This window comes from Trichosurus vulpecula, chromosome 5 (assembly GCF_011100635.1).
Source record: "Trichosurus vulpecula isolate mTriVul1 chromosome 5, mTriVul1.pri, whole genome shotgun sequence".
Classification (NCBI taxonomy): domain Eukaryota; kingdom Metazoa; phylum Chordata; class Mammalia; order Diprotodontia; family Phalangeridae; genus Trichosurus; species Trichosurus vulpecula.
In genome coordinates this window covers 294,927,817-294,951,715 of record NC_050577.1, presented here as the reverse complement: position 1 = coordinate 294,951,715, position 23,899 = coordinate 294,927,817, and the positions used below count along the sequence as shown (strand labels likewise).

Here is a 23,899-nt window from a genome sequence, read left to right as displayed (position 1 = left end):
CTAAATTTTTTTTAAAATGTTTTAAGACTTTGTGATAGAGTCATCATCATCCAAATCCTTAGATGTTTAATGCGCCCAAGACTTCAGGCATTTTATAATACAGTCTATTGCACAAGACTCGCCCAGAGACACATGCCCAGGAAAACACAAACAGGCAACAAAGGAATTCTGCTCAGAAACATCAGAGAGGCGCACTGATCTTCCAGGGAGAGATTTCACCTGGTGCTCTTGCTCTCCCTCCTGCCAACATAATCGGCTCAGCTGCCACCGTGTAAAGGCTAGTTTGCAAACCCCTAGCCCAGGGGTGCTTTCATCTATGACCTGCAGACAGTCTCAGAATGGGAGAAAGACATCACAGTAGGTCCCCCCACCTCAGGACTACTAGCAGCAAGTGCTGCCCTTCCCATTCCCCGGCTTTGCTGCCCTGCTCCCTCGCTACTCACAGCAACAGAGAATTGACGGCAGTCGAGTTGACTAGGGCTTCATTGTCTCTTCAGTGACAGTCCTCAGACCAGAATAAAAACTCCTCCTGCTAATCAAAGCACAGATAACCCCCAGGATAGCTCTAAGCAGAAAACGCTCATGGAAGCCAGACCCTTAGAGCCTCTCTCCAGAGTCCCGGGTCTGGGGCCACCCAATGCCTGCATGAACCAAAGGGAAGGTCTGGGGATTGTTCTTTGAGGGGAGGAGGCAATGGGTTCTTAAGAGGCAATGAAGGCAGAAAGAAACAATTGGGAACTGGGGTCCCTGATGCTCTGATATGCTCATTTTTTTCTCCTCCCTTGTTTTTCAGGGAATTTTAAAGGTCTGTGTAAGCAAATCGATCACTTCCCTGAGGATGCAGATTATGAAGCTGACACAGCAGAGTATTTTCTCCGTAAGTGCATTGATTCTTCCTCTCAATCATGGGGGTGTGGGTGCTAGCACCCAGTAATCTGGGATCTCTGAGGGAGAACCTCACTTCCAAAAGTAGGATCAGAGGTCAGCTCTTACTAAAGGCTCTGGGCAAATCCAATGGAGCCAACCTTCAGGTATATGGCAGTGCCAGGAGACTGTGTTCAAACGCATGCTTTGATGTGTGACCATGGTCAAGTCACTTAACTTCAGGAGGATTCAGTGTTGTCATCTATGGATCTATGACTGGACCTGTGTGGTCACTGTTCTCATCTGTAAATAAGAGGGTTCTATTTGATGGCCTCTAAGGCCCCTTCCAGCCCATGATGTAGGCTCCTAATATCTTTCCCATGTGACCTTGAACAAGTCACTCAAATTATCTGTGCCTCAGTTTCTTAATCTGTAAATGGGAGTGCTAACCCTTGCACTGACTGGTTCAGTAAATGATGGTGGAGAAAGTGCTTTGTAAACTTCAAAGGGAATGAGGAATTTGAACAAGGCAATCCTTCCTTCTTGGATCAACCAACAATCGAGTTATCACGATCCATTTATTAAGCACCTTCCATGTGCCAGGCACAGTGGGCTGGAGTACCTATCTCTCTCTCTAACGGTTCCACTGAAGAGAAAGGGGCAGGGTTGGTTTTTCTTCGTTTTTTTGCAATGGAGGTAGGGGGGAAATTGGGAGGGGGAGAAAAGAAATGCTTAGTAATTGGAAAAATAAAAGTGAAAAAAAAGAAAAAAGGGGATGAGAGTTTTAGAGGGGAAAACTATCAAATAAAGCCAAAATTAAATTTTGACACAATTTATGACCTGGGCCACCGAGCAGCCACTGATTAATCAGTCAATAAGCATCCATTAAGCTCCTATCATGGGCCAGGTGGGGCCCTCAAGGAACTTCCACTGAGTCAGGGAGACAACATATACGGATATAAGATATAGAGACAATACAAGGTCACTTGGTTGGGGAGGATGCTAGTGGCTAAGATGATAAGGAAAGGCTTCCTGCAGTATATGGTACTTGAAGGAAGTGAAGAATTCTTAGTGACAGCAATGAAGAGGGAGTGGATTTGAGGCATGAGGGACGGCAGTGCATAGGCACAGAAATGGGAAATGAAGTCCCTCATATAAGAAACAGCAAGAAGGTTGATTTGTTTGGACTACAGAGTATGTGGAGAAGATTAATGGGTAATGAGACCGGAAAGGTAGGTTGGGGCCAGGTTGGAAAGAGCTTTAGATTACAAACAGAGGGTTTATATTTGTTCCTAGAGGGAATGGGGAGCCAGTGGAGTTTATTGAATAGAAGAGTGATATGGTCAAACTTGTACTTTAGGAAAAATCACTATGGCAGCTCTGAGAAATACATTTATCAAGAGAAAACATGCTGAGAACCCAAGGAAATGTCTCTTTCAGCTAAAATGCAACAAGCCAATGATGTTTCCTGGGAAGAGAGATAGTATAGCATAATGAAGAAAGCTTCTGATCTTGACTCAGAAAATATGGCTATGACATTGTCATCAACATAGACTAGGAGCAAGAGAGGCCATCTCTTCCAAAGTCCTCATCTTGGGAAAGAAAGTGGAAACCTAATTCAATTTAACCAACCTACTATGTGCCCTGCATTGTGTGTTAGGCTCTGGGTATACTAAGACAAAACAACCTGGTCCCTGTCTTCAAGGATTTTATATTCCAAAGGATAAAATAAGGGGGGAAAGCAAGACAAGGAAAAATATATTAAAGGCATTAACATTGGATTTGAGGCTATGACCTTTCCAAGTTCACATAAGGAAATTAATGGTGGAGTCAGAATTTAAACCCAGGTTCTCTGACTCAACACGCTGTAACACACAGGCAATGTCCAACTTCATTCATTCTCATTACTTTTGATAATGTCTCCATCAGATCATTTGGGGCACATTTGCCCATATTCCCAACCCTGGATAGTTCACTGAGGTTCCAGGGAGGCCCCAACATCCTTTTATGTGCTTCCCACAGTGCCTTGAACTAAAGAGTCTCACCAGAGCCAATGTGGTGCAATTCTTAATGGTCTCATGAATGCCATGCCAAGAATTCCAGCATTGTATTCAACACTGTTTTTTAAAAATACTAAAATTAACACTCTGTTATGAGGTCCAAAACCTACCATACCTGGTGGGTCTGGAGATTATACTTAACCCCATATACAAAATTATGCAAATGTAATAAGCAAACAACATTTCACCAAGTTTTCATAGATTATCTCCTGCCTGTTGCTTTTTACTGTAGGTCCCAACCCAAAATTATTAGGAGAAAACAAAATTAAAATTATAAAAACAACCCTAGCAAATGAGAGGAAAAGGAAAAAAAATTTTAAATAGCTTCCTTTCTTGAAGGGAAAGTAATTTATGGTCCCAAATCAGGTCCCAGATCATGAAGGGTCTTTATAACAAAACTAGAACTCATTCCCTCACCTTCTTGTGATAAATCAAACAATCCATGGTGAAAACTCCTCCCACAGGTCCTTCGAGCAACCCATACATTTCCTCACTGGATCTCTTCCAATGCACAGGAAAATCCAGGTGGAGGTCCTAACAAAATATTTCCAATGGGTACCTGTGACACATGAGGTATCCCATTTCTATCACTGAAAAACATTGGAGCATTCCAAATGGAATTCTGAAGTTACCCAAATCTAGGCCAAACAAGTAAGCTCCAAAAGAAGTAAGACAGCTATGGACCAGGTCATGAGATGTGACCTCAGAAAGCCCTTTTCCACAAGGCCCGGTGTTCTGCACTCACACAGGGCCCAAATTCATCCTGTGTTCACTGAAAGAGGAGAGTCAGGCTTTTCTTATCTCTCTATCTTGTTATGCCCCTTCCCTAAAATAGGATTCAAGGGGAAATTTCTAAACCAGGGGTCAGAAAACTGCACCCCAAGGGCCAAATCCAGCCCATCTCCTGTTTTTGTACAGCTAAGAATCTGATGGGCCAAATTTGGCCCAAAGACCATAGCATGCTGACCCCCGACTCTAAACAATGCTTTGGTCTGACTCATATCTAGGATGTCCTCATAAGGGGATTTATGAGCACTTTGTAGAAAAGATATTAAATATGCAATACTTAGCAGGTATAAAGAAGCTTTTTTTCATTTTCTCAACCACAAAAGAAATGCTTAAAGCAGAAAAAGGGCCATAAGCATTCATTAACAGATACCTAATTAAAACATACAACTATAACCCATCCCCATCATTATAATCTTTCCCAAAGGTAAAGGTGCAGTGTAAGACTGCTGAGTAGACATTCACCTCAGACCTCCACTTGTCTGAGCAATTCCTAAGTTCCACATTTGCTGGCCAGTCAGGGACAGTTCTTTAGTCCTTTTAAGGCTGGCGGTCACCTTGCCCGCTAAGAAACAATGTAGTTCCAGGAAACACCTCCCACTGGTTGGCCAGAATTAATTCACGAGCTCAGGAATGCTTGCATTCACAAGGTAGTCACCACCAAGACTGAGAAGATCCATTGCTCAGGATGGCTGGTTGCTATTTGCAGACCTATGCCCAGAGAAGAAAGCAGCCAGGATCCCTGTTTCACCTGGGCAAGGGCTATTCTCATTGCCATCAGCCTAGGTTGTGGGCCACCATTACCACTGGGTGAGAGAGGAGAAAAATTCTCTGCCCCCCACCACTAGAATTCAAAGGGAAAGGCTGGAAAAGACCCAGAGTGGAAAAGAAAAGTCAAGCTGTTTGCTCTCGGATGGCCTATCGAGTGGACAGCTCCTCCTGGCTGAGTCATCTTCAGTGTAACCCCAGGCCTAGGGACCAAGTGACCAATTAGGAGATGCTATGTCATACATGTCCTTTAGCAGGAGACCATAATGTATGTATGCCCAGCTCTAGGAGAAGGGCCCAAGTCCAGCCCCATGACAGTTACATTAGAAATGTTATTGTAATTTAATTTAAAATTACCACTCAGATAATAGCCCCACTCCTGTTAAATTAAGTCAAGTCAGCAAGAATTTAGGAAATGCTTACTATGTGCCAGGCACTGTGCCAAGCACTGGAGATGCCAAGAAAGACCAAACACAACCCCCATCCTCAAGGAGTTGCCAGTCTAATGGAGGAGACAACAAAAAACACCCAACTACATACAAACAAGACATGGGCAGGATAAATTGGAGAGAGGGAAGGCATGAGCATTCAGGAAGGCCAGAAAAGGCTTCTTGCAGAAGGTGTGATTTTAACTGAGGCTTGAAGGAAGCTACGAATCCAACATGAGGAAGAAGAGAATTCCGGATGGAAGGGAGAGCCAGGGAAAATAAATGGAAATCGAGGAATGCCAGGAGGCCAGGGTCCCTGGACCACACTTCTGTGAAGCTCTCCCTCTGGCAATAGCCACGGGGAAAAAGCAAAGAGGGACCATTCTCTCCTGCTGGCAAGTATGCCTGTGTGCCAAACCTTCAGCAAATAGCAGCAGGAAAATTTCATCCCCTAAGCCATGGTTGGGTAAGGCTTCAAGGGCCACGTCCAATCCTTTGAGTTCACCTCCTGTTGGAAACTAAGTCTGCCACCGAAACCTGGGCAGCCAGGAGTGAGTTATTTAACCTCGGAGGTCCCGCAGCAAGTAAGCATTAGAGGTGGCATCCCAACCCACATCTTCTGACTCTGAATCCAGTGTGGCCTTTCCACTGGGCTGGGCTGCCTACTCCGCTCTCATCAAATCCTAGGTTTCCAGAGCTGGAAGGGACCATAGTGGGCTAACATGGATGAGAAAACTGAGATTCCTTGCTAATTTAAGTCTACAAACCTAGGCTCCTCTGAGAGCAAGGAGAAAGAGGGAGGTCTGGAATCAAAAAAGCAGGCATTGAGTTCTTCTAGTCCACTGACCAGCAATATGGTCTTAGGCAAGTTGTTCCCCTCTCTGAGCCTCAGTTTCTTCATCCGCAAGATGAGGGGGTTGCACTAGATGCCCTCAAAGGTCCCCTTCCACTCTGACAGTCTAGGATTCTGTGTCAGGGATTCCCAGGGAAGTGGGCAGCTTGGCACAGTGGATTCAGAGTCAGAAAACAAAGAGTGGAATACTACTTCCAATGACCCCAGGCAAGGCACTGTACCCCTCTGGGCTTTAGAGTCAAATGAGACAGTTGGATAAGATGATTTATAAAGTCCTTCCAGCACTAAATCTGTGGACCTCTGACCTCGAAATCCCCTCCAGCTCCAAATCTATGACCCTTGGAGGCTAAGAGCTCTTGACTTCTGGGGACATTGAATCCAACCCGGAGTAGTAGCAGTTCTAAGAATAAAACTTACAATGGCCATAGATGTAAAGCCAACAGGGACATTAGAGATCATCTATCTCATTTTAAGGGCAGCTAGGTGACAAAGTGGATAGAGTGCAGGGTCTGGAATCGGGAATACCTGAGTTTGAATCTGGCTCAGACACTTATTGACTGTGTGACCCTGGGCAAGTCACTTCACCCTGTTTGCCTCAGTTTCCTCATCTGTAAAATGAGCTGGAGAAAGAAATGGCAAACCACTCCAGTATCTTAGCCAAGAAAAACCCAAATAGGATTACAAAAAGTCAGACCAACTCAACAACAAATCCCATTTTAAAAAGCTGATGAAATTGAGACTGCAAATGGGAAAGTGATTTTAAAAACGGCAGAGCTAAGGTTCAACCTGATAAATTCTGTCTTGAATCCAGAAGCCATAAAATCCTAGATTTAGATCTTGAAGGAATTTCAGAGACCATCTAGCCCAGCCCCCTCATCTTAGAGAAAGCCCAGGGGCTCAAGTAGTAACAGTAGGGTCAGGATCTGAACCTGGAGCCTGTGACCCCAGATCCAGTCTGCCCTCCAGGATACCATGTCACTCCTTTCTGCTGCCCGTTTCCTATCCCACCCAGAGACTTCAAGGACAGTGCTTTCAGGGAAGGTTCCTTCCTCACCGAGGGCCATCTGGCCCCAGCCTTACTCAGATCCCTTTCAGGGCAGCTGTGAGGCTCTGTGCCCAGTGGGGCCTTGTCTTTCCTCACCCAGGCTAAATTGGCTTCTGTTACGTTCAGATCGATCATATTAAAAATTCAGGCGGTGTTTTATGATATGGATCGCTGCTGTCTCTTTAAGGGATGGCCTCTCCAATCAAAGCAGCAAGATAGATCCATCCTGGCATCTCTGTTTCCCAGGAGGCATGAGGTCCATCCAGCAGCTACAGGGATTTGGGAAATGAAACAGGAGGCCTTGCAGATGTCTGGCTTCTGTTGTGAGCTCTCCCAACGTGCTTTTCTTGGGACTCCCAGACACCCTGTGCTCCTGGATTGTTTGGTTGTTTTTCTCATAGACGCTTCTTGTGCTTGATTTCTCTTGAGGACGTGCCCAAGGCCTCAGGCATCACCCAGTGGGTGCTGGCCACCCTTAAAGGTTGACAAGTGAAGGACAAAGAGGCAGCAGGGGGTTAGGGAAAGAGCAAAGGACTTTGGGGCGGGGGAGGGTTAGTAGTCCTGGGTTCAAAGTCCCAGCAATGCCACTATCTAGCTGGGTAACTGACATTTCCCCTGTCTGGGTCTCAGTCTCCTTCACATGTAAAATGAGGGAGTCTGACGCAGTGGCCACTAACGGCCCTTCTAGTTCCAATGTTCTGATTCTGTCCTTCTCATTCAGTTTACAATCACCACTACAGCTAGCCTGCTAGAGTATGGTCCAGGGAAGCAATGAAGATGGCCACGGAGTCAGGCCCCACAGGCTGGTCCTGGCAGCCTCCCCTTAACCATATCCCTGCCAGCTTCAGCTTTCACATTTCCACAAAAGGATTGTTGTTAGAATAGAAAATGCATTCTAATGTCTTTTGGTGAAAGACCTAATATAAGATACGTGTTGTCTGCTGATTATATTAACATAGCTGGCATTTGGGGGTCGCTCTAAGGTTTGCGAAGCCCTTTACAAATCTCATTCCGCTTTCATCTTCACAAGAACTCTGGGAGGGAGGTGTGATTATTTTGTACCTACTTTACAGATGAGAAAACTGAGGTAGACAAAAGTTCAAGGTCTTTCTCGGGTTCACCCAGCTAACAAGCATCTAAGAATGGCTTGGAAATGGGAGCGTCAGAGTCCCTGTCCAGCGCTCTGGGCACTGTGGCACCACCTAGTGGCCTCTGTCGTTTAGTTGGATGCAGAGAGCTCCTCATTAACAAGAGGGTCTTGGGAAAGGAATTGACCTTCTCTGGGCCTCAGTTCCCTCATTTCTAACAAGAGTCTGTAGGACTAGTGGACCTCTAAGGCCTCTTCCAGTTCTAATAGTCAATATTTTCAAGGGCCTTCCAACTGTAAAATTCTTTGTTCTCATATTCTCTGTTCTAAGGCCCCTCCCAGCTCTGACATCCCCTGTTCTCAGGCCCCTCCCAGCTCTGACATCCCCTGTTCTCAGGCCCCTCCCAGATCTGACATTCCCTGTTCTAAGCTCCCTCCCAGTTCTGGCATCCCCTGTTCTCAGGCCCCTCCCAGCTCTGACATTCCCTGTTCTCAGGCCCCTCCCAGATCTGACATTCCCTGTTCTAAGCTCCCTCCCAGTTCTGGCATCCCCTGTTCTCAGGCCCCTCCCAGATCTGACATTCCCTGTTCTAAGCTCCCTCCCAGCTCTGACATCCCCTGTTCTCAGGCCCCTCCCAGCTCTGACATTCCCTGTTCTAAGCTCCCTCCTGTTCTAAGCTCCCTCCCAGCTCTGACATCCCCTGTTCTCAGGCCCCTCCCAGCTCTGACATCCCCTGTTCTAAGTCCCTCCGCCCTTCAAGGGACATAAATCGAGTTAAAGACCTATGTGTCTGTAAGCAAAGGAGCTTCCCGTGTGGTCTGGACAGGCCCACAATGGCAGGCAGCTTGTTCTCAGTACCCCAGTGAAGGGTGCAGCCTGCCCCAGGGCCAGAGATGCAGAAGAAGGGTCCATGGCAGGGGGCAGGGGGCAGCCTGGACCTAAGTCTCCCAAGATGGGGCGCCTTGGCTCCGCAGAGCAGAGGGGGAGGGGCATTCGAGACATCCCATCTGTTCCCTCTCCTAGGCTGCCTCTGAGCATCAGCGCCTTGGCGAGGCTGGGTTTTTTAAAGAAACTCTAGCAGAACGTTAATCCTGAAGTTGGAAATAACCACACATCAGGAACAACAGACTAAAATTTGCACGAATGGATTAAAAGTAGGTCACTTTTTTTCGATCTATTAACCTTGAAAACGTTCCATGTGAAGTAGCGTCTCAGGGTGAATCCCCGAGGATGGAGAAGAGCTCGGGCCATCCCATCACCAGACCAAATGAGATGTTCCATCCCCAGGGCCCGATTCGAGGTGGCTTTAGCCAGGACTGGACAGTTGGGTCAGGCCACTTCCCCCTGTGTCCGGAGATGCAAGGCACAATGTACAGAGGCAGCATGGGGGGATGGGTGCTGGGCTTAGAGGTAGAAGGACCTGGGTTCAAATTCCGCCTCAAACATATATCGGCTGTTGAGCCCAAGCAAGCCAACCCACTTCTCTAGGCCTCAGTTTCCTCTTGTATCAAATGAAAGGACTGGACCCAGTGAGCTAGAAGGCCCCTCCTAGCTCTAAATCTATGATCCCCCCTCTGAACTCCCCATCAAGTGATTCAACCTTTCTGAACCTGCTCCTCAGCTAGGGGGCGCCACAGTGCACAGAGCACTGGACCTGGACTCAGAAAGGCCTGGGCTGAAATCCTACCTCAGACACGAGCTGGGTGACCCTGGGCAAGTCACTTAACTTCTTTCGGCACCAGTTTCTTCATCTGCAAAGTGGGAACTATAATTTTTTTTTTTGGTAACTTAGTATTTCATAGGGTCATTGTGAGAATCAAGGGAGATATTTCTAAAGAATCTGGCACATAGTAGGGGCTTAATAAATATTTGTTACCTTCCCCTTCCCATCTGCGAAATGGGAATAATAACAGTATCTACTTCCCAGTGTTGTTGTGGGGATCAAACGAGACACAGTGTTTCACAAACCTTTAAACTGCGAATGCTGGCTACTTAAAGCTGTTATTAATGCATCTATTAAGCACCTACTACGTGCCAGGCACCATGCTAAGCGCCAAAAACATAAAGAAAGACAGAAACAGTTCCTGCCCTCTGGCAGCTCCCAGTCTAACAGGGGAGATAATCTACAAATAATTATAAACAAACAGAATGTATATAGAGTAAGCTGGTGGTCATCTCCAAGGGAAGACAGGGGGACCAGGGAAGCTAAAACTTGAAAGAAGCCAGGAAAACCAGGAGGTGGAGGGAAGCAGGGAGAGTATCCCAGGCATGACAGACAGGCAGTACAAACACCCAGAGGTGGGAAATGTAGTATCATTCTCTTGGCCATTATTCTTTCATATTTCCTGTTCTAAAGACTGTTTGCAGGGCAGCTAGGTGGCACAGTGAGTAGAGCACTGGCCCTGGAGTCAGGGGAGTTCAAATCTGGCCTCAGAAGCTTGACACACTTACTAGCTGTGTGACCTTGGGCAAGTCACTTAACCCCAATTGCCCTGCCCTCCCCCTTCCAAAAAAAAAAAAAACTAAAGACTGTTTGCACAGGTGGGAAAAAATAGCCACTCTTTGTAATTGAATAAACGCATTGGGACATAAGTTCATCCTCTGGAGGCTTGCTGCAAGCATCCTTGGCAGCAGGCAGGACAAAGACCTCGCCTGTTCCCCTGTGGTTTTGATTTCTTCTGCTAGGCCTCTTTCTGTTGAAAGTTCATGTTGAAAGCTTCTCGCTCCCCAATGCTCAGAGGGCTGAATTTGGGGGAGTGACATCAATGGAAACCGCTGTTCTTAAATGAGTATCGATGAGTGTTATGGGCAGCAGTTCCACCCATGACAATGGTCCAGTTTCCATAGAGTTTATTTGCTGGATTCTCAAGGAGGTTTTGAGGTTTCTGCTTGGAATATGTGGATGTGTCATCTGGCAGGCTGTCTTTTTTAATAACAGAGAGCCTGGGATGTAGAATTCTAATCACCAATCTGTGTCTTACTAAGAATTCAGTAGGTGCTTAATTTTTACAGCTTGAATTAGTGTGTCACTCTACTAGTCCATTGCGTTACTTTCACTGACCAGTAAGTCCAGGCTCCTTAAAAATAACACATCTCTAAATTCTAGTCATCCTGGTTTGTCCTCAAATAAACAAATCCACCCATTTGTTTGATGCTTCTTTGTGGGCATATTGCTCATTTAGCTTATGTGTCTAATGATAGGCATCATCGCCATCATCATCATTATTATTTATGGTTGTTGTGGTTACTACTCTCTCCCCTATGCTGGTAAAGCACATGAAGGATAGATGTAAAATCCTACTTTTGTGTTCCAAAAACCCAAGTGTACAAGTATGAGATGAGAGGGAGAAACGGGTAGACAAAGGCTCATGGGAAAAGAACTACCGAATTTAGAAGACTGTTAGCCCAATGAGTATCAACAGTGTGACACAACACCCCCAAAAAATTTCAACCCTTTAATTTGACCTCAAAGTGTCCTAATGAATGCATAATAGCCCAAGAGAAGCGATGACCCCAGTGCAGACTGCCCTCTCAGACCATATCCATAATGGGACATTCCATTCTAAGCACCTAATTTTAGGAAAGGCAGCGACAACCTGTGGGGCAGCTATGTGGTGAAATGGATAGAGCACCTGGGCTGGAGTCATGAAGACTTGAGTCTGGCCTCAGACACTTCCTAGCTGTGTGACCCTAGGCAAGTCACTTAACACCATTTACCTCAGTTTCCTCATCTGTAAAATGAGCTGGAGAAGGAAATGGCAAAACCCTCCAGTATCTCTGCCAAGAAAACCCCAAATGGGGTAACGGAGAGGCAGACACGACTGAACAACAACTGTGACTCCACATCTAGACCTCTTTACATAACATTGTGTCATTTTAACGAGTTCACAACAGTAAATTCTCTCCCACTTTAGGTTAAATGGAGGCTAGATGACCACTGCTGGTTGGGATATAGTAGAAGGTATTCCTGTCCATACTGTCTGGACTACATGGCCCCCTCAGGGGGCCAAGATTCTGTGGGTCAAAGCACAGGTCACTCCCCGGGCCCCTGGACTAATTCTAATTGTGCCCCAAGGAAAGCTCACCCTGAATCAAGCCGACAGTTTCTCAGAGACTGTTGGGCAGGTTGGCACACAGTTGACTTGTTGTCAAGGAAATTACTGGTAGGAGACTGGTCTGTTCTTCAGAGGTCACCCAGGCCACAAGGAGCTCATGAAAAAGCCACAGAGTCACAGAACTAGAGTAGGAAGATGCCTTAGAGATAACCTAGTCCAATCTCTTCATTTTCCTACATAAGGAAACTGAGGCAGCATTTCATCTCAATTCCTCTGCCTCCAACGCACTACCAACTGCTTTAAAATTCCTCTTCCTGCCCAATCAGACTAAGCCCTTGGGGTTGCTTTTAATAGAGAGGTTTCTGCCAGCATTGAGCAGAGAGGCCCAAGGCTGCCTGGATGTCTGTCCTCAGTCTGGAAAGACTGCTTAGATATGGGTAAGGCACACCCCAAAAAGCCCAGTCCTTCCTCCGTTTATTCACATTCTCAAACATTTTTAGACACTCCCTTCTCCCCTCCTCTTCTTAAAATCTTTAGTGGGCATCAAGGTTAATCTCAGGTGGAACAGTGCCTGGAGTTAGGAAGACCTGAGTTCAAATCCAGCCTCAGACACTCACAGGCTGTATGACCCTGGGCAGGTCACTTAAGCACTCTCTACCTCAGTTTCCTCAACTTTAAAATGGGGACAATAGTGGCACCTCCTTCCATAGGTTGTTGTGAGGGTCCTATGAGATCAGATTTGTAGAAGACTTGGTACATCGGAGGTGCTTCACAAATCCTTCTTTCCTTCTTCATCCATCTGCCATTGTCTGCCAGGGTTTAATATTCCTTCCCTCTACCAGTGAGGGAGGGAGTGCTGGGTAGACTGGCGGATTCAGAATGGGAAAGACGAAAGGGATCAGAATCACAGCCCTCCAGGGCTGGTCCACTCCCCCTCCTTTTACAGATGAGGAAACTGAGGCCCAGGCAGTACAGTGAAGTGATTTGTTCAAGGTCATACAGAGAGTAAGGGTCAAGTTGGCAGCTGTGTCCCACAGGGCAAAAAGCCAGAAAGTGGCGCAGCCATGGCCTGACTTTTATGTGAGAGCACCTCCCTGCCACCCAGGGAACTCTCACCAAGGGAGTTCACCCTCTGTGCCAAACCACTTATCTTAACTCTGCATAGATTATCCCACAGAGGAGGTGTGGACAATTTCTGTCTCTCTGGGGCTCTTCCTCTCCCTCTCTGTTTCTCTATCTCTCTGTCTCTCTGTCTCTCTCTGTCTCTCTCTCTCTCTCCTCCTCATTCTCTCCCTCTCCCTCTCTCTCTCTCTCTGTCCTCTCTGTCTCTCTCTGTCTCTCTCTCTCTCTCTCTCTCTCTCTCTCTCTCTCTCTCTCTCTCTCTCTCTCTCTCTGTGTCTTTCTGTGTGTGTGTGTGTCTCTCTGTCTCTCTCCCTCTCCCTCTCTGTCTCTCTCTCTGTCTCTCTCTCTCTCTCACACACACATACACACACACACACACACACACACACACACACACACACACACACACCCCTTTTCAGCTTCAAACACCTGGGCAGAGGGAATCAGCCTTGGGGCTGGGTCTTTCTGTGATCACTTGGTGGATCAGACCATAGTGCCTAGTTGGCCAAGCCACACTGACCCTTAGGCCCAGGACAGGAAAGTCTGAGGTGGTATCTGGACTCAGTGCCATCCCCTCTGACTCTACCCATTCCCTAGTCTGAACGTGAATGGTGCAGCTCAGGGATTGGGGATGACTCAGCAGAATCAATGCTAAGAAGGCCCTTCTAGTAACTTAGCACAGTTCAAGGATGAGTCTGAGGAAGTGGACTAGCCCAGGGTGAGCAAAGCACATGTTCTGTACTCTGGCCTCCTCCAGGAAGTCTTCTGATTCCCTTACCGGATGACATTCCTTCCTCCTGAGGGCTCCCACAGCATTTACTTTTTTTCCCTTGATAATTTCTTGAAAGATGATGTCTAGGCTCTTTTTTTGATCATGGTTTTCAAAAATTTTTAAATTATCTCTCCTGGATCTATTCTCCAGATCATTTGTTTTCCCAATGAGATATTTCACACTGTTTTCTTTTTTTCATTCTTTTGGTTTTGTTTTATTATTTCTTGATTTCTCGTAAAGTCTTTGGCTGCCATTTGCTCCATCCTAATTTTAAAGGGATTATTTTCTTTGGTGAGCTTTCGGACCTCCTTTTCCATTTGGTCAATTCTGCTTTTTAAAGCATTCTTGTCTTTGTTACCTATTTGGACCTCTTTTGCCATTTGGGTTAGTCTGTTTTTTGAGGTATTATTTTCTTCACCATTTTGGGGCACTACTGTGTGGGGCTCCCCACCTTGCCTACTCACAGTCCCAGGTCTGGGTGTAGGAAGTGCATGTTTCCCATGACCCATTCTGAGCCTGTACTCTATACCTTGAAGGTGGTCTAGAAGACAAGAAGCCAATGGCCTGCCCTCTTTCATCTGGCTTTCTTTCTTAACCACTTTGATCCCAGACCCAGCTATGAATCCTCCAAAAAGAGCATAATAGAAAGAGCAGGTGGCCCAGGCTAGAACCCTGGTTATATACTAACATCTGTATCACCTTAGGCAGTTCCACTCCCCACTCCATGCCTCACATTCCTCACCTGGAAATGGGGTTAATTATAATTTCCCAGACTACTATTCCAAGCTGGCTGAGAAGAAAACCCTGTGCTAGAAAGAGAGAGACATGAGACCATTCAATCAACAAGCACCTACACAGTGCTGGGCACTGGACAAAGACAATAGTGAAATCCTGCCCTGAGGGTGCTTACATTCTATCTGGAGCTTTACTAGCTTCTGTAGAATGTTTACTAAACCAATATCCCATCATTTTCAAAGGGCAGGACCTAACAGCTGGGAGAGGAAGGAGGGAGAAAAAAACATAGGATGCTAAGAGGCAGAGGTGAAGAAGGACCTGGGAGACAGCCTGAACAAAGGCATGAATGGCATGGGAAAGAGAGAGAGGAAAGGAGGGAGTGATGAGATGGGATGCGACACATCAACGTCATGCCTTTTCCTGGATCTGTATTTCCTACAAGAAGCTCTGGCTTGGAAGTCCGAAGATCTGAGTTCAAATCCTGTCCTGTATTGCCTGTGTCACTTTGAGCAAGACCTCCTTGGGTCTCCATTTCCACATCTGTAAAGATTGAACTAGATGGTTTCAAAGGCTCCTTTTAGCTTTATACTCATGATCCCAGGAGCCTTCGTCTTTCTTCCTGGGCAAAAAGAATCTTTCCTTAGTGGAAATGAAATATCTTTTACTGAACTGTCCTAGAATAAGCTTCTGCCCATATTCTCCAGCTGGTCTCTCAAATTCATACTGTATTGTAAGCTCTACCCTACCTCCAACCTCCCACTGACATGACTCTTCAATGTTTGCTCTTAGCTGTCTGCAATACAATAGCTGTCTCTGTCTCTGTCAATCTCTGTCTCTCTCTTCTCTGTTTCTCTCTTTCTCTATCTCTGTCTCTTTCTCTCTGTCTCTGTCTCTCTGTCTCTGTCTCTGTGTCTCTCTGTCCCTCTCTCTCTCTCTCTCTCTCTCTCTCTCTCTCTCTCTCTCTCTCTCTCTCTCTCTCTCTCTCTCTCTGTTTCTGTGCCTCTGTCTCTGTCTCTCTATGTCTCTGTCTCTGTCTCTCTCTGTCTTTCTCTCTCTCTGTCTTTGTCTCTCTCTCTCTGTCTCTCTTCCCCCTCAACTCTTTCTTCTCTGGCTTCAGTTTTGCTTCAGAATCTGCCTGTGAGCTCGCTTCTGTTTAGGATACCATTCTGGGCCACATCAGTTGTATCTGCAGAACTGGGCTGAACCCTAGGATCCTCAGAGTCCACAACTGGAAACATCTTTGAAGATCATTGAGTCCACCTTCCCAGACAGGAATGGTGACTTGCCCACAGTCAATGAGAGAAGAAATACCATAGCCAGGATTCCAACCCAAGGGCTCTTTGCCTGACCCCAGTCCCCTGGGATTGGCACAATTGTCCCTCCTGGGAAAGGGTGTTGAGATCCTTCTGGGACCCTCCCTGCTGGGAGCCCAGCTTTCTGGGAAAGATGCCTGGGATCTTTCTCTCACACTGCTCATCAGAAAAGCTGCTTCCCGACCCTTGGAAATCTCTCCTGTCTCCTCTTTATTTATAATGTCATTTCCCTTTTCCAAATGGTTGGGGATCAGAAGCCTTCCAGCAAGGCCTGCTGGTGATGCTGTGAATCAAGGCTGCTCCAGAGGAAGGGGAGGGGAGGAGGACCAGGGAGAAGTATTGCCTGGCCAAGGAAATCACTTACTGTGAAGGAGAATATTCTCCTTTCTGGGGCCTGTGATCAGAGCACTGGGCACGAGCAAGAAGAGACCTACCAGTGGACATTGCTACCACCCTTCTCTTCTCTCAAAGTAGGAAATGATGTTGACTGGAAGGGAGGTTGGCTGTAGTAGTCAGCAGACCAGGGTTCAAGTCCTGCCTCTTACAACTACTTCCCTATGGGTCCGGGGGTGGGGTGCAATAATACTTGCACATTGTACCTCAGAGCCTGCTTGGGGGAGAGCACTTTGTAAACCTTAAAGCTGTTTAGAAATGTGGGTATCCCTGGGTCACCTCACTGTGCCTATCTAGACTATGGTAGGAACATATATCAGATCTAGAGCTAGGAGGAGTCTAGGAGGTTGTATGGTCCAACTCTTTTGTTCTCCAAATAAAGAAAGGGAAACTTGGTGATGAGGAAGAGGGTCCAAGGTCATGCTGGTGCTGAACAATGGAGCTGGGAACCAGCCCCAGCAAGTGCTTAAGGAAGGCTAGCTGACAAATCAATGAAAATTAAATGATTCCAAATTATTTGGGACCAAACTTGGCCGCAAAGAAGAAATATGAAAAGGTGTCTCCCTACAACTCTTGGCAAACACGGAGGACTATGGATATAGAACACTGTATAGAATGTCAGACCCAATCGATATGTTACTTAGGTTCACTGAACTTCCTTCCTCCTTTTAAAATTATTTATTACAAGGAGTAACTTTCTGGGGAGGGCAGGGAAATTCACTGGGAAATGCAGGTTGTATAAGAACAAAGGATTTTAATGAAATGGATGATGAGTAAGCAATAAAGGGTATCCACTTTAAGATCTACAAAACATTTTTATATGGCATTTTATTTGATCTTATTTGAGGCAGGTGCACAATTATCACTAGTTTATAGATGATGACACTAAAGCCCAGAGAGTTTAAATGGCTTGCCCAAAGGTCACATGGCTAGTAAATGTTTGAGGCAGGATTCAAACCCAGGTGTTCCTGATTCCAAATCTAGCCATCTATCTATACCACCACTAAGATGCCCATAAATAAATAAAATAGGGGCTCTGAATCTTTTGTGTATCATGGACCCCTTCTTGTAACATTAGTGGGCTCTGTCTCAGAATCATGCTCTTAAATAAATAAAATAAAAAGTACAGAACGACAACAGAAGCCCATTATATTGAATTACAGCTACCAAAATGTTTTAAAACAATTTCATAGACTTCAGAGCAAGAACCTCTGGAAGAAATGTTTGCTGAACGAGTAAATGATCCACATTGGAAAAAAAATCTAATTATAAGCATTGACTAGAGCAGTAAAGTAGCAGCCTTTGTGCATTTGAATATTGGTGGAGGGAGATGTTGCTACAACAGCTCTCTCGGTGGAGCCCACCCTGGTTTTCCCCATCCTGCCTCCACGTCCAGCCTGGTGTTTTCTCCCAGCACCATCATGATCACTTTTGGCCCCAGCTGGGTGCCTGCTTCTGCTAGCTTCCCCATGTGGAGGTAGCAGAGGTGGAGTCTGTCCTCTTCCCCTTTTATTATCTGCTCTTCTCTCCTTGCATCACCATCATTCCCTCTGTTCTCTCCCTTTTTATCCTTTCCCCTTCACATCTTTCATTTCTTCTGTCCCCGACATGTTCAGCTCTCCTTCCCTCTCACTGATACCCCTTCCTCTTCCCAGTTCCTTTTGCCCATTCCTAGGCTCCTGTTTTCTCCCCCTATTCCCATGTACTTGGCGTCTCCCACCAACTTTCTCTCTCTCTCTCTCTCTCTCTCTCTCTCTCTCTCTCTCTCTCTCTCTCTCCTCCCACCCCCTCTCTCTGCTTCACAGGGGCTGTGAGAGCCTCCAGTATCTTCCCCATCCTGAGCGTGATTCTGCTTTTTATGGGGGGCCTCTGCATCGCAGCCAGTGAGTTCTACAAAACCCGACATAACATCATCCTGAGTGCCGGCATCTTCTTCGTGTCTGCAGGTAAAGACATGATGATGGGATGGGCAGTTCTGTGGCCAGAAGGGTCTGGCTTCAGGAAGAAGAAGGGAGTGTACAGAAAAGACTGAGGCAGGGAGGGAGGAAAAGAGGGAGGAACAATGGGGCCCAGGTAATAATGCTGGCGCCACCCCACAACTGGAAACAGCTGGTTCTCTTGTATTTTTCATCCAATGAAGGGTAAGCTTTCTGAGAGCAGAAAGTAGTGACTTTCTAGAGGAAGGGCCCCTCTAAGACGGAATTTTTGTGGGGGAGAGTGGGGCAAAGATAGGTACGCCTCATTTCATATTTAGGGAGCAGTGTGGTACAGCTTCCACCAAGCTGAGTAGACCGACTCAGTGGCATCCAGCCACTGGACAAACAGGGCAAATCACCCAGGTGTTGAAAGAGAGACAGACAGATAGACAGACAGACAGGGACAAAAAAAGAAGGAAAGAGAAAGAAAGAAAAAGGAAGGAAGGAAGGAAGGAAGGAAGGAAGGAAGGAAGGAAGGAAGGAAGGAAGGAAGGAAGGAAGGGCATCAATAAAAACATTTAAAAATACTCAGGAAAACAAAAGTCCCCTCAGGAAGTGCTGCAAACTGGGCAATTTTATTCAATTTAATCTACATGCAAAAACGAGTGGTTCAGGGCCAGCTAGGTAGCACAGTGAATAAAGTACCAGTCCTGGAGGCAGGAAGACCTGAGTTCAAACCCAGCCTCAGACACTTACTAGCTGTGTGGCCCTGGGCAAGTCAGCCCCAATTACGTTGGGGGAAAAAAAGAAGCGGTTCAGTTTGTGACAGAAGTTCTTTTTTATTCTTTGCACAACGAAATATTACTATTTGTTATGATTAAGTTGATAATAAAAATAATTTTAAGGAAAAGGACCTACACTTGATGTTTATTCCCACTTTTCATTAACACCCAATTGCCTTTTGAGGAGAAGTCTACTATCCGAATTAGTCAAGTCAACCATAAGATGTAGGGCCTCAGGGCCTCAAAACAGGGGATGTCAGAGCTGGGAGGGAGCTTAGAACAAGGGAAGTCTGGGTTGGGAGGGAGCTTAGAATAGGGGATGTCAGAGAAGAAAGGGACCTTAAAAAATCATCTCCTCATAGGTTCATAGACTCAGAGCTAGAAATGACCTCAGTCATCAAATCCAATCCCCTCATTTTATAAGGCAAGAGTCTGAGGCAGACAGACATAAAGTGATTTGCCCAAGGTCACACAACCAGTATGTACCTGAGGTATGATTTGTACCTAGGTCTTCTGGACTCCAGACTCAATGTTCTTTCCTCTGCACTGCAGTGCGTTTCCAAGTATTTGTTAATCATATGCTCTACACACACCCTTGACCTCCATCACACTGTAATTTCCTGGAGAGCAGGGGCTATTTTTTTGCAATCTTTCTTTGTATCCCCAGCCCTTAGCACAGTGCCTGGCCCATAGCAGACTTCCTATAAGAGTTGGCACCTGGCCCATGTTCAGAAGGGCCCTCCGGATTCCCAAGGGCTGGAAGTGAGGAGGGAGAACCATGACCTGTGTGACCTTGGACTCTGACCTCTGAACCCTTCTGGGACTCATTTCTTCATTTGTAAAAGACGGGGTTGGACTGGATGTCCTCTGAGGTCCCCTGCCTCTCTAGTGATCTCTGTGATCCAATGATTGTATGATAATAAAATAACAATAAAATAAAGGAGATGGGTCTAGATGCCTTCCAAGGTCCCTTCCAGCTCTAAACAGAGGATCCGCAGAACCTATATTACCTTGGAGATAGTGCTTAACCTTTCCAGCCTCAGTTTCCTTATCTGTAAGATGAGGTACCTTCCACAGACCCTCCTAATGCTTCTAGTATGCGCCATCTGCCGTCCACTGCTCCTTGGGAACTAACTAGCCTTCTTCTTCCTGCTTCCTCCTCATCACCTTCCTCATAGGTCTGAGTAATATAATCGGCATCATCGTGTACATATCAGCCAATGCTGGAGACCCTTCCAAGAGTGACTCCAAGAAAAATAGCTATTCTTACGGTTGGTCCTTCTACTTCGGGGCCCTGTCCTTCATCATTGCCGAGATGGTGGGAGTGTTGGCCGTCCATATGTTTATTGACCGGCACAAACAGCTTCGAGCCAACGCCCGTGCCACGGACTACCTCCAGTCGTCCGCCATCACCCGCATCCCCAGCTACCGCTACCGCTACCAGAGACGAAGTCGCTCCAGCTCCCGTTCTACCGAGCCTTCCCACTCCAGGGATGCTTCCCCCGTGGGCATAAAAGGGTTCAACACTCTGCCCTCCACAGAGATCTCGATGTACACCCTAACCAGGGACCCCCTGAAAGCCGCCACCACCCCCACCACCACGTACAACTCTGACAGGGATAATAGCTTCCTCCAAGTTCACAACTGTATCCAGAAAGAGAACAAGGACTCTATCCACACCAACACAGCCAACCGCCGTACCACCCCTGTATGAAGCCGAGGCCCAGAGCTCCAAGTAGGGGCCAGGGGAAAGAGGCCAGGGTGACAGGCCGGGCCAGGCTAGGGTCAGTGGGGGTGGAAAAAGAGGGGTGGGGGGTTGGGGGGAACAAAACCAACCAAGGGGGAACCTTCCAAAAGCAAAAAAGGAAAAAAAAGAAAAAAAGAAAAAATAAGTCAACAACAAAAAATACAAAAACAAAATAAGAGAAATGAAGAGAAACAACAGGAAAAATGTGGAAAAAAGAGAAAAAAACACTTTAAAAGCAAGAGAGATTAAAAAAGAGAAAAATAGAAAATAAATTTAAAGAAAATGCATGATTTCCCATGTACCATTATTTTAACATTTAATAAAAACAAATAAAAAAAAAACCAAGGGAACCAAGAGAAATTTAAAAAATAAATAAACCAAGGCAAGGATGAGGAGGGAGGCTTTGGGGAATTTTTCAGGGTTTATATTTTTATTTTGATGAGATTTCTTTTCTGTTCACTTTTAACCCAAAGTGGGCTCTGACTGCCCTTAGGGGGTAGAGGGAAGCAGAGCCCCAAGTCCTCAAGGCGATGAGAGGGCTGGGGGTGATTAGCAGTGACCACCAAGCCCTGGAGTCTCTGGGTTAATGTCCCCAAGCAAGGAGTGCCCATGCCTTCTCTGACCCAGTGCTAGCCTTTGAACCTGTAGGTCTTTAGGGGAGTCGAGGCTTCTTAGTCTCTCATGGGTCCCTCAAGTGTGGGAGGAAGGAGAAGTGGTGAGTTTCACATCGGCCATTGCCCCCTCTCCAAGCTCCCAGTGCTTAAGGATGATCCACTGTGACCCCCTCAGCCCCAGAGTGATGGGGAAAGAGGGGAAGGCTGCCCATGACTTTCCAAGATTCCCAGAAATTCATGGGGAGCCACTTCCCAAATGCTCCTGTGCTCAGAGTCACTAGGGGTGAATGGGGAAGAGGGCAGAGGGGGTCACCCACTCAAATTGGGCTGATCCAACAAGGTCTGATTTGAAAGAAGGCCACCCTTCTGGAGGACTTTGAAAACAAAGCCACTCTCTCCCATCCACATAGGGAAGAAGGGGGAAAGAAAGTGACCCAGTTAGACTCACCATCCCTCCTGCCTCCAGTCCCAGGGGTCAAATGGTCCCCCTGGCCCAAGGCTTCCAACTACTTTTCAGTTCCTTAGTGAAGAGTAGCTGCCACACCATGGGGCCTATTGTTTCCCCCAGGCCAGGGGTCCAAGGGGAGGGAAGTGATTGATCACAGTGACACTAAGACAAAAGATTTCTTTAAAAAAAAAAAAAGAAAAGAAAAAAGTGGCTTTTTTTATTCCAAAAACACTACAAACTACATACATGTAAATATAATATGTGGATTTCCTTGCAAGAGAAATCAGATCATATTTTTTATTTTAACTTTTGCAGCTTTAAACTGTGAAAAAGGGGGGGTAAGAAGGGAAATCTAAGTATTAGCGGGAAACATGTAAAGAAAAAAAAACAGAAAATAAATCCATTTAAATGAAATAATTTAAAATTTTTTAAGAACAATTAAAACTAACAAAAGACCAGGAGCAGAGCTGACTGGTGGAGGAGGGGGAAATGACTCTTTCTATGAGAAAAACATCTCTTCCTGTTAAGAGGAAGAAACTGTTAGTGAGGGAGTGTATAACTGAAAACAAAGACCACACATCCCAAGGAGACTCACACACTCACACCCGCAGACACTGACTCATGCCCGCTTGGACTCAATTATCCATCTAGATTCCCCCTCTTTCTGCCCCCTGCACAAAGTTCTCCCATCTTCCCCCTCTATGATCCAGCCTCATGTGCCCACGTTTAAGTAATACTGACTCACTCATGGAAGCCATAGTACACACACACACACACACACACACACACACACACACACACACGCGCACGCACTCACACACACGTGTCACCATGCTCACTGACTCCTGCCTTCACAGATACATGAAAAGAGCCTCTGGTTTGGAAGCCAGGAGTCCTGGGTTCTGACCTCTGGTTCTGCCACACACTTGCTGAGAGACCTTGGATAAGTCACTTCATTTCTTCTGGTCTCAGTTTCCTCTTCTGTCAAATGGGGTTGGGGGACCAAGGTTGGGACGGGATGAGCTCTAGGGGGCCTTACAGTTTGGGTATCCTAGGGTTCTCACACTCACAGTGCCAATTCACCCCCACCCACCACCACGAGCAGACTCTTGGTCAATACTACTCCCAATGACCAATACCCCCTGAGTCAAGGGGCCCACACAGACACACAGACACACAGACACAGACACACAGATACACACACACACACATCCCATAAACCTCCTCACTGTGCTCCCCCACTCCCTGACCCCCATCCATGTCAAAGCCAGATTGTTATACTCTGTGAACAACCTGCCTTGGCATGTTTGTGCTGCTGCTCTGGAAAAGAGGGAAGATATGCCAGGGGTCCCTTTGAACACTATTTATTCCATTTGCCCTCTTTCAGTACTATGACCAGGATCAAGAATAGAGCAGAGGCCCTGATGGGCAGGAGAGAGAATGTCATCTAGACTCTCTGGCTACCTTGAGATTCTGTGGCTAAGAGCCTGGGGAACTGTCCCACATGTGGAAGCCAAGAGAGACTGCCTGTTGGCAATCTGGCTGGTGGAGAGTGGATGAAGGTCAAGCTCCCATTCGGTCTATGTCTAGGGGCTAGAAATGTCCTCTCCCCTGACCCAAAGAAGAATGGACCAATTCACTCCCATGGGACAGACCTTCATCACCTCTCCCCAAACCTGAAATCTCCACAATGAGTGCTCCAGTGTACAAGGGTAGGTTTATCCAGTGGGTTGAGTCATTGACTCTTCCACAGGAGTCCAAGCCGACCTCATCCCTTTCTAGACACATGCCCAATCTGAAGTCTTTTCTGGTTGCCCAGTGATGATCCCTGGGGTGTCTAAGACAGCCACCAAAAGGGCCTGAAACCTAGAGTTCCTTGCTGTTCTCTCCAGTCCAGAAGGAGCCTGTGGCTGGTGGGGAGGGACTACAATTCAGCACGGAATATAGGACTGAATCTCCCTCTCCACCCCTCCAACCCCCAGCCCCAGCATGGAAATACACTGGGCAGCCTGCTGTGTGCATTCAAGTGAGCAACATGGCCCTAGCAACACAGAGAAAGAAGGGCTGTCAATGAGCAGCTTACTGCTTTTGCTCAATCTGGGCAGGACCT

The 23,899-nt window shown here is 46.6% G+C and overlaps 1 protein-coding gene across 1 annotated transcript; it reads left to right on the top strand.

Moving 5' to 3' along the window:
- Positions 1-582: 582 nt before the first annotated feature.
- CACNG2 (calcium voltage-gated channel auxiliary subunit gamma 2) lies at positions 583-20,835 on the top strand. The gene is made up of 4 exons (XM_036760809.1): positions 583-661; positions 794-877; positions 18,088-18,228; positions 20,159-20,835. Exons 1-4 carry the CDS (start codon positions 583-585, stop codon positions 20,692-20,694), a joined length of 840 nt encoding a protein of 279 aa, XP_036616704.1. The 3' UTR covers positions 20,695-20,835.
- The last annotated feature ends 3,064 nt before the right edge of the window (positions 20,836-23,899 follow it).

What these genes read in the sequence shown, in the direction of transcription:
- CACNG2 (XM_036760809.1), top strand. Translation starts at nt 583, where the DNA reads ATGGAAGCCAGACCCTTAGAGCCTCTCTCCAGAGTCCCGGGTCTGGGG. An exon ending in CTGCATGAACCAAAGGGAAG is followed by an intron (nt 662 to 793) that starts GTCTGGGGATTG and finishes CTTGTTTTTCAG; the next exon opens with GGAATTTTAAAGGTCTGTGT. An exon ending in CATCTTCTTCGTGTCTGCAG is followed by an intron (nt 18,229 to 20,158) that starts GTAAAGACATGA and finishes CCTTCCTCATAG; the next exon opens with GTCTGAGTAATATAATCGGC.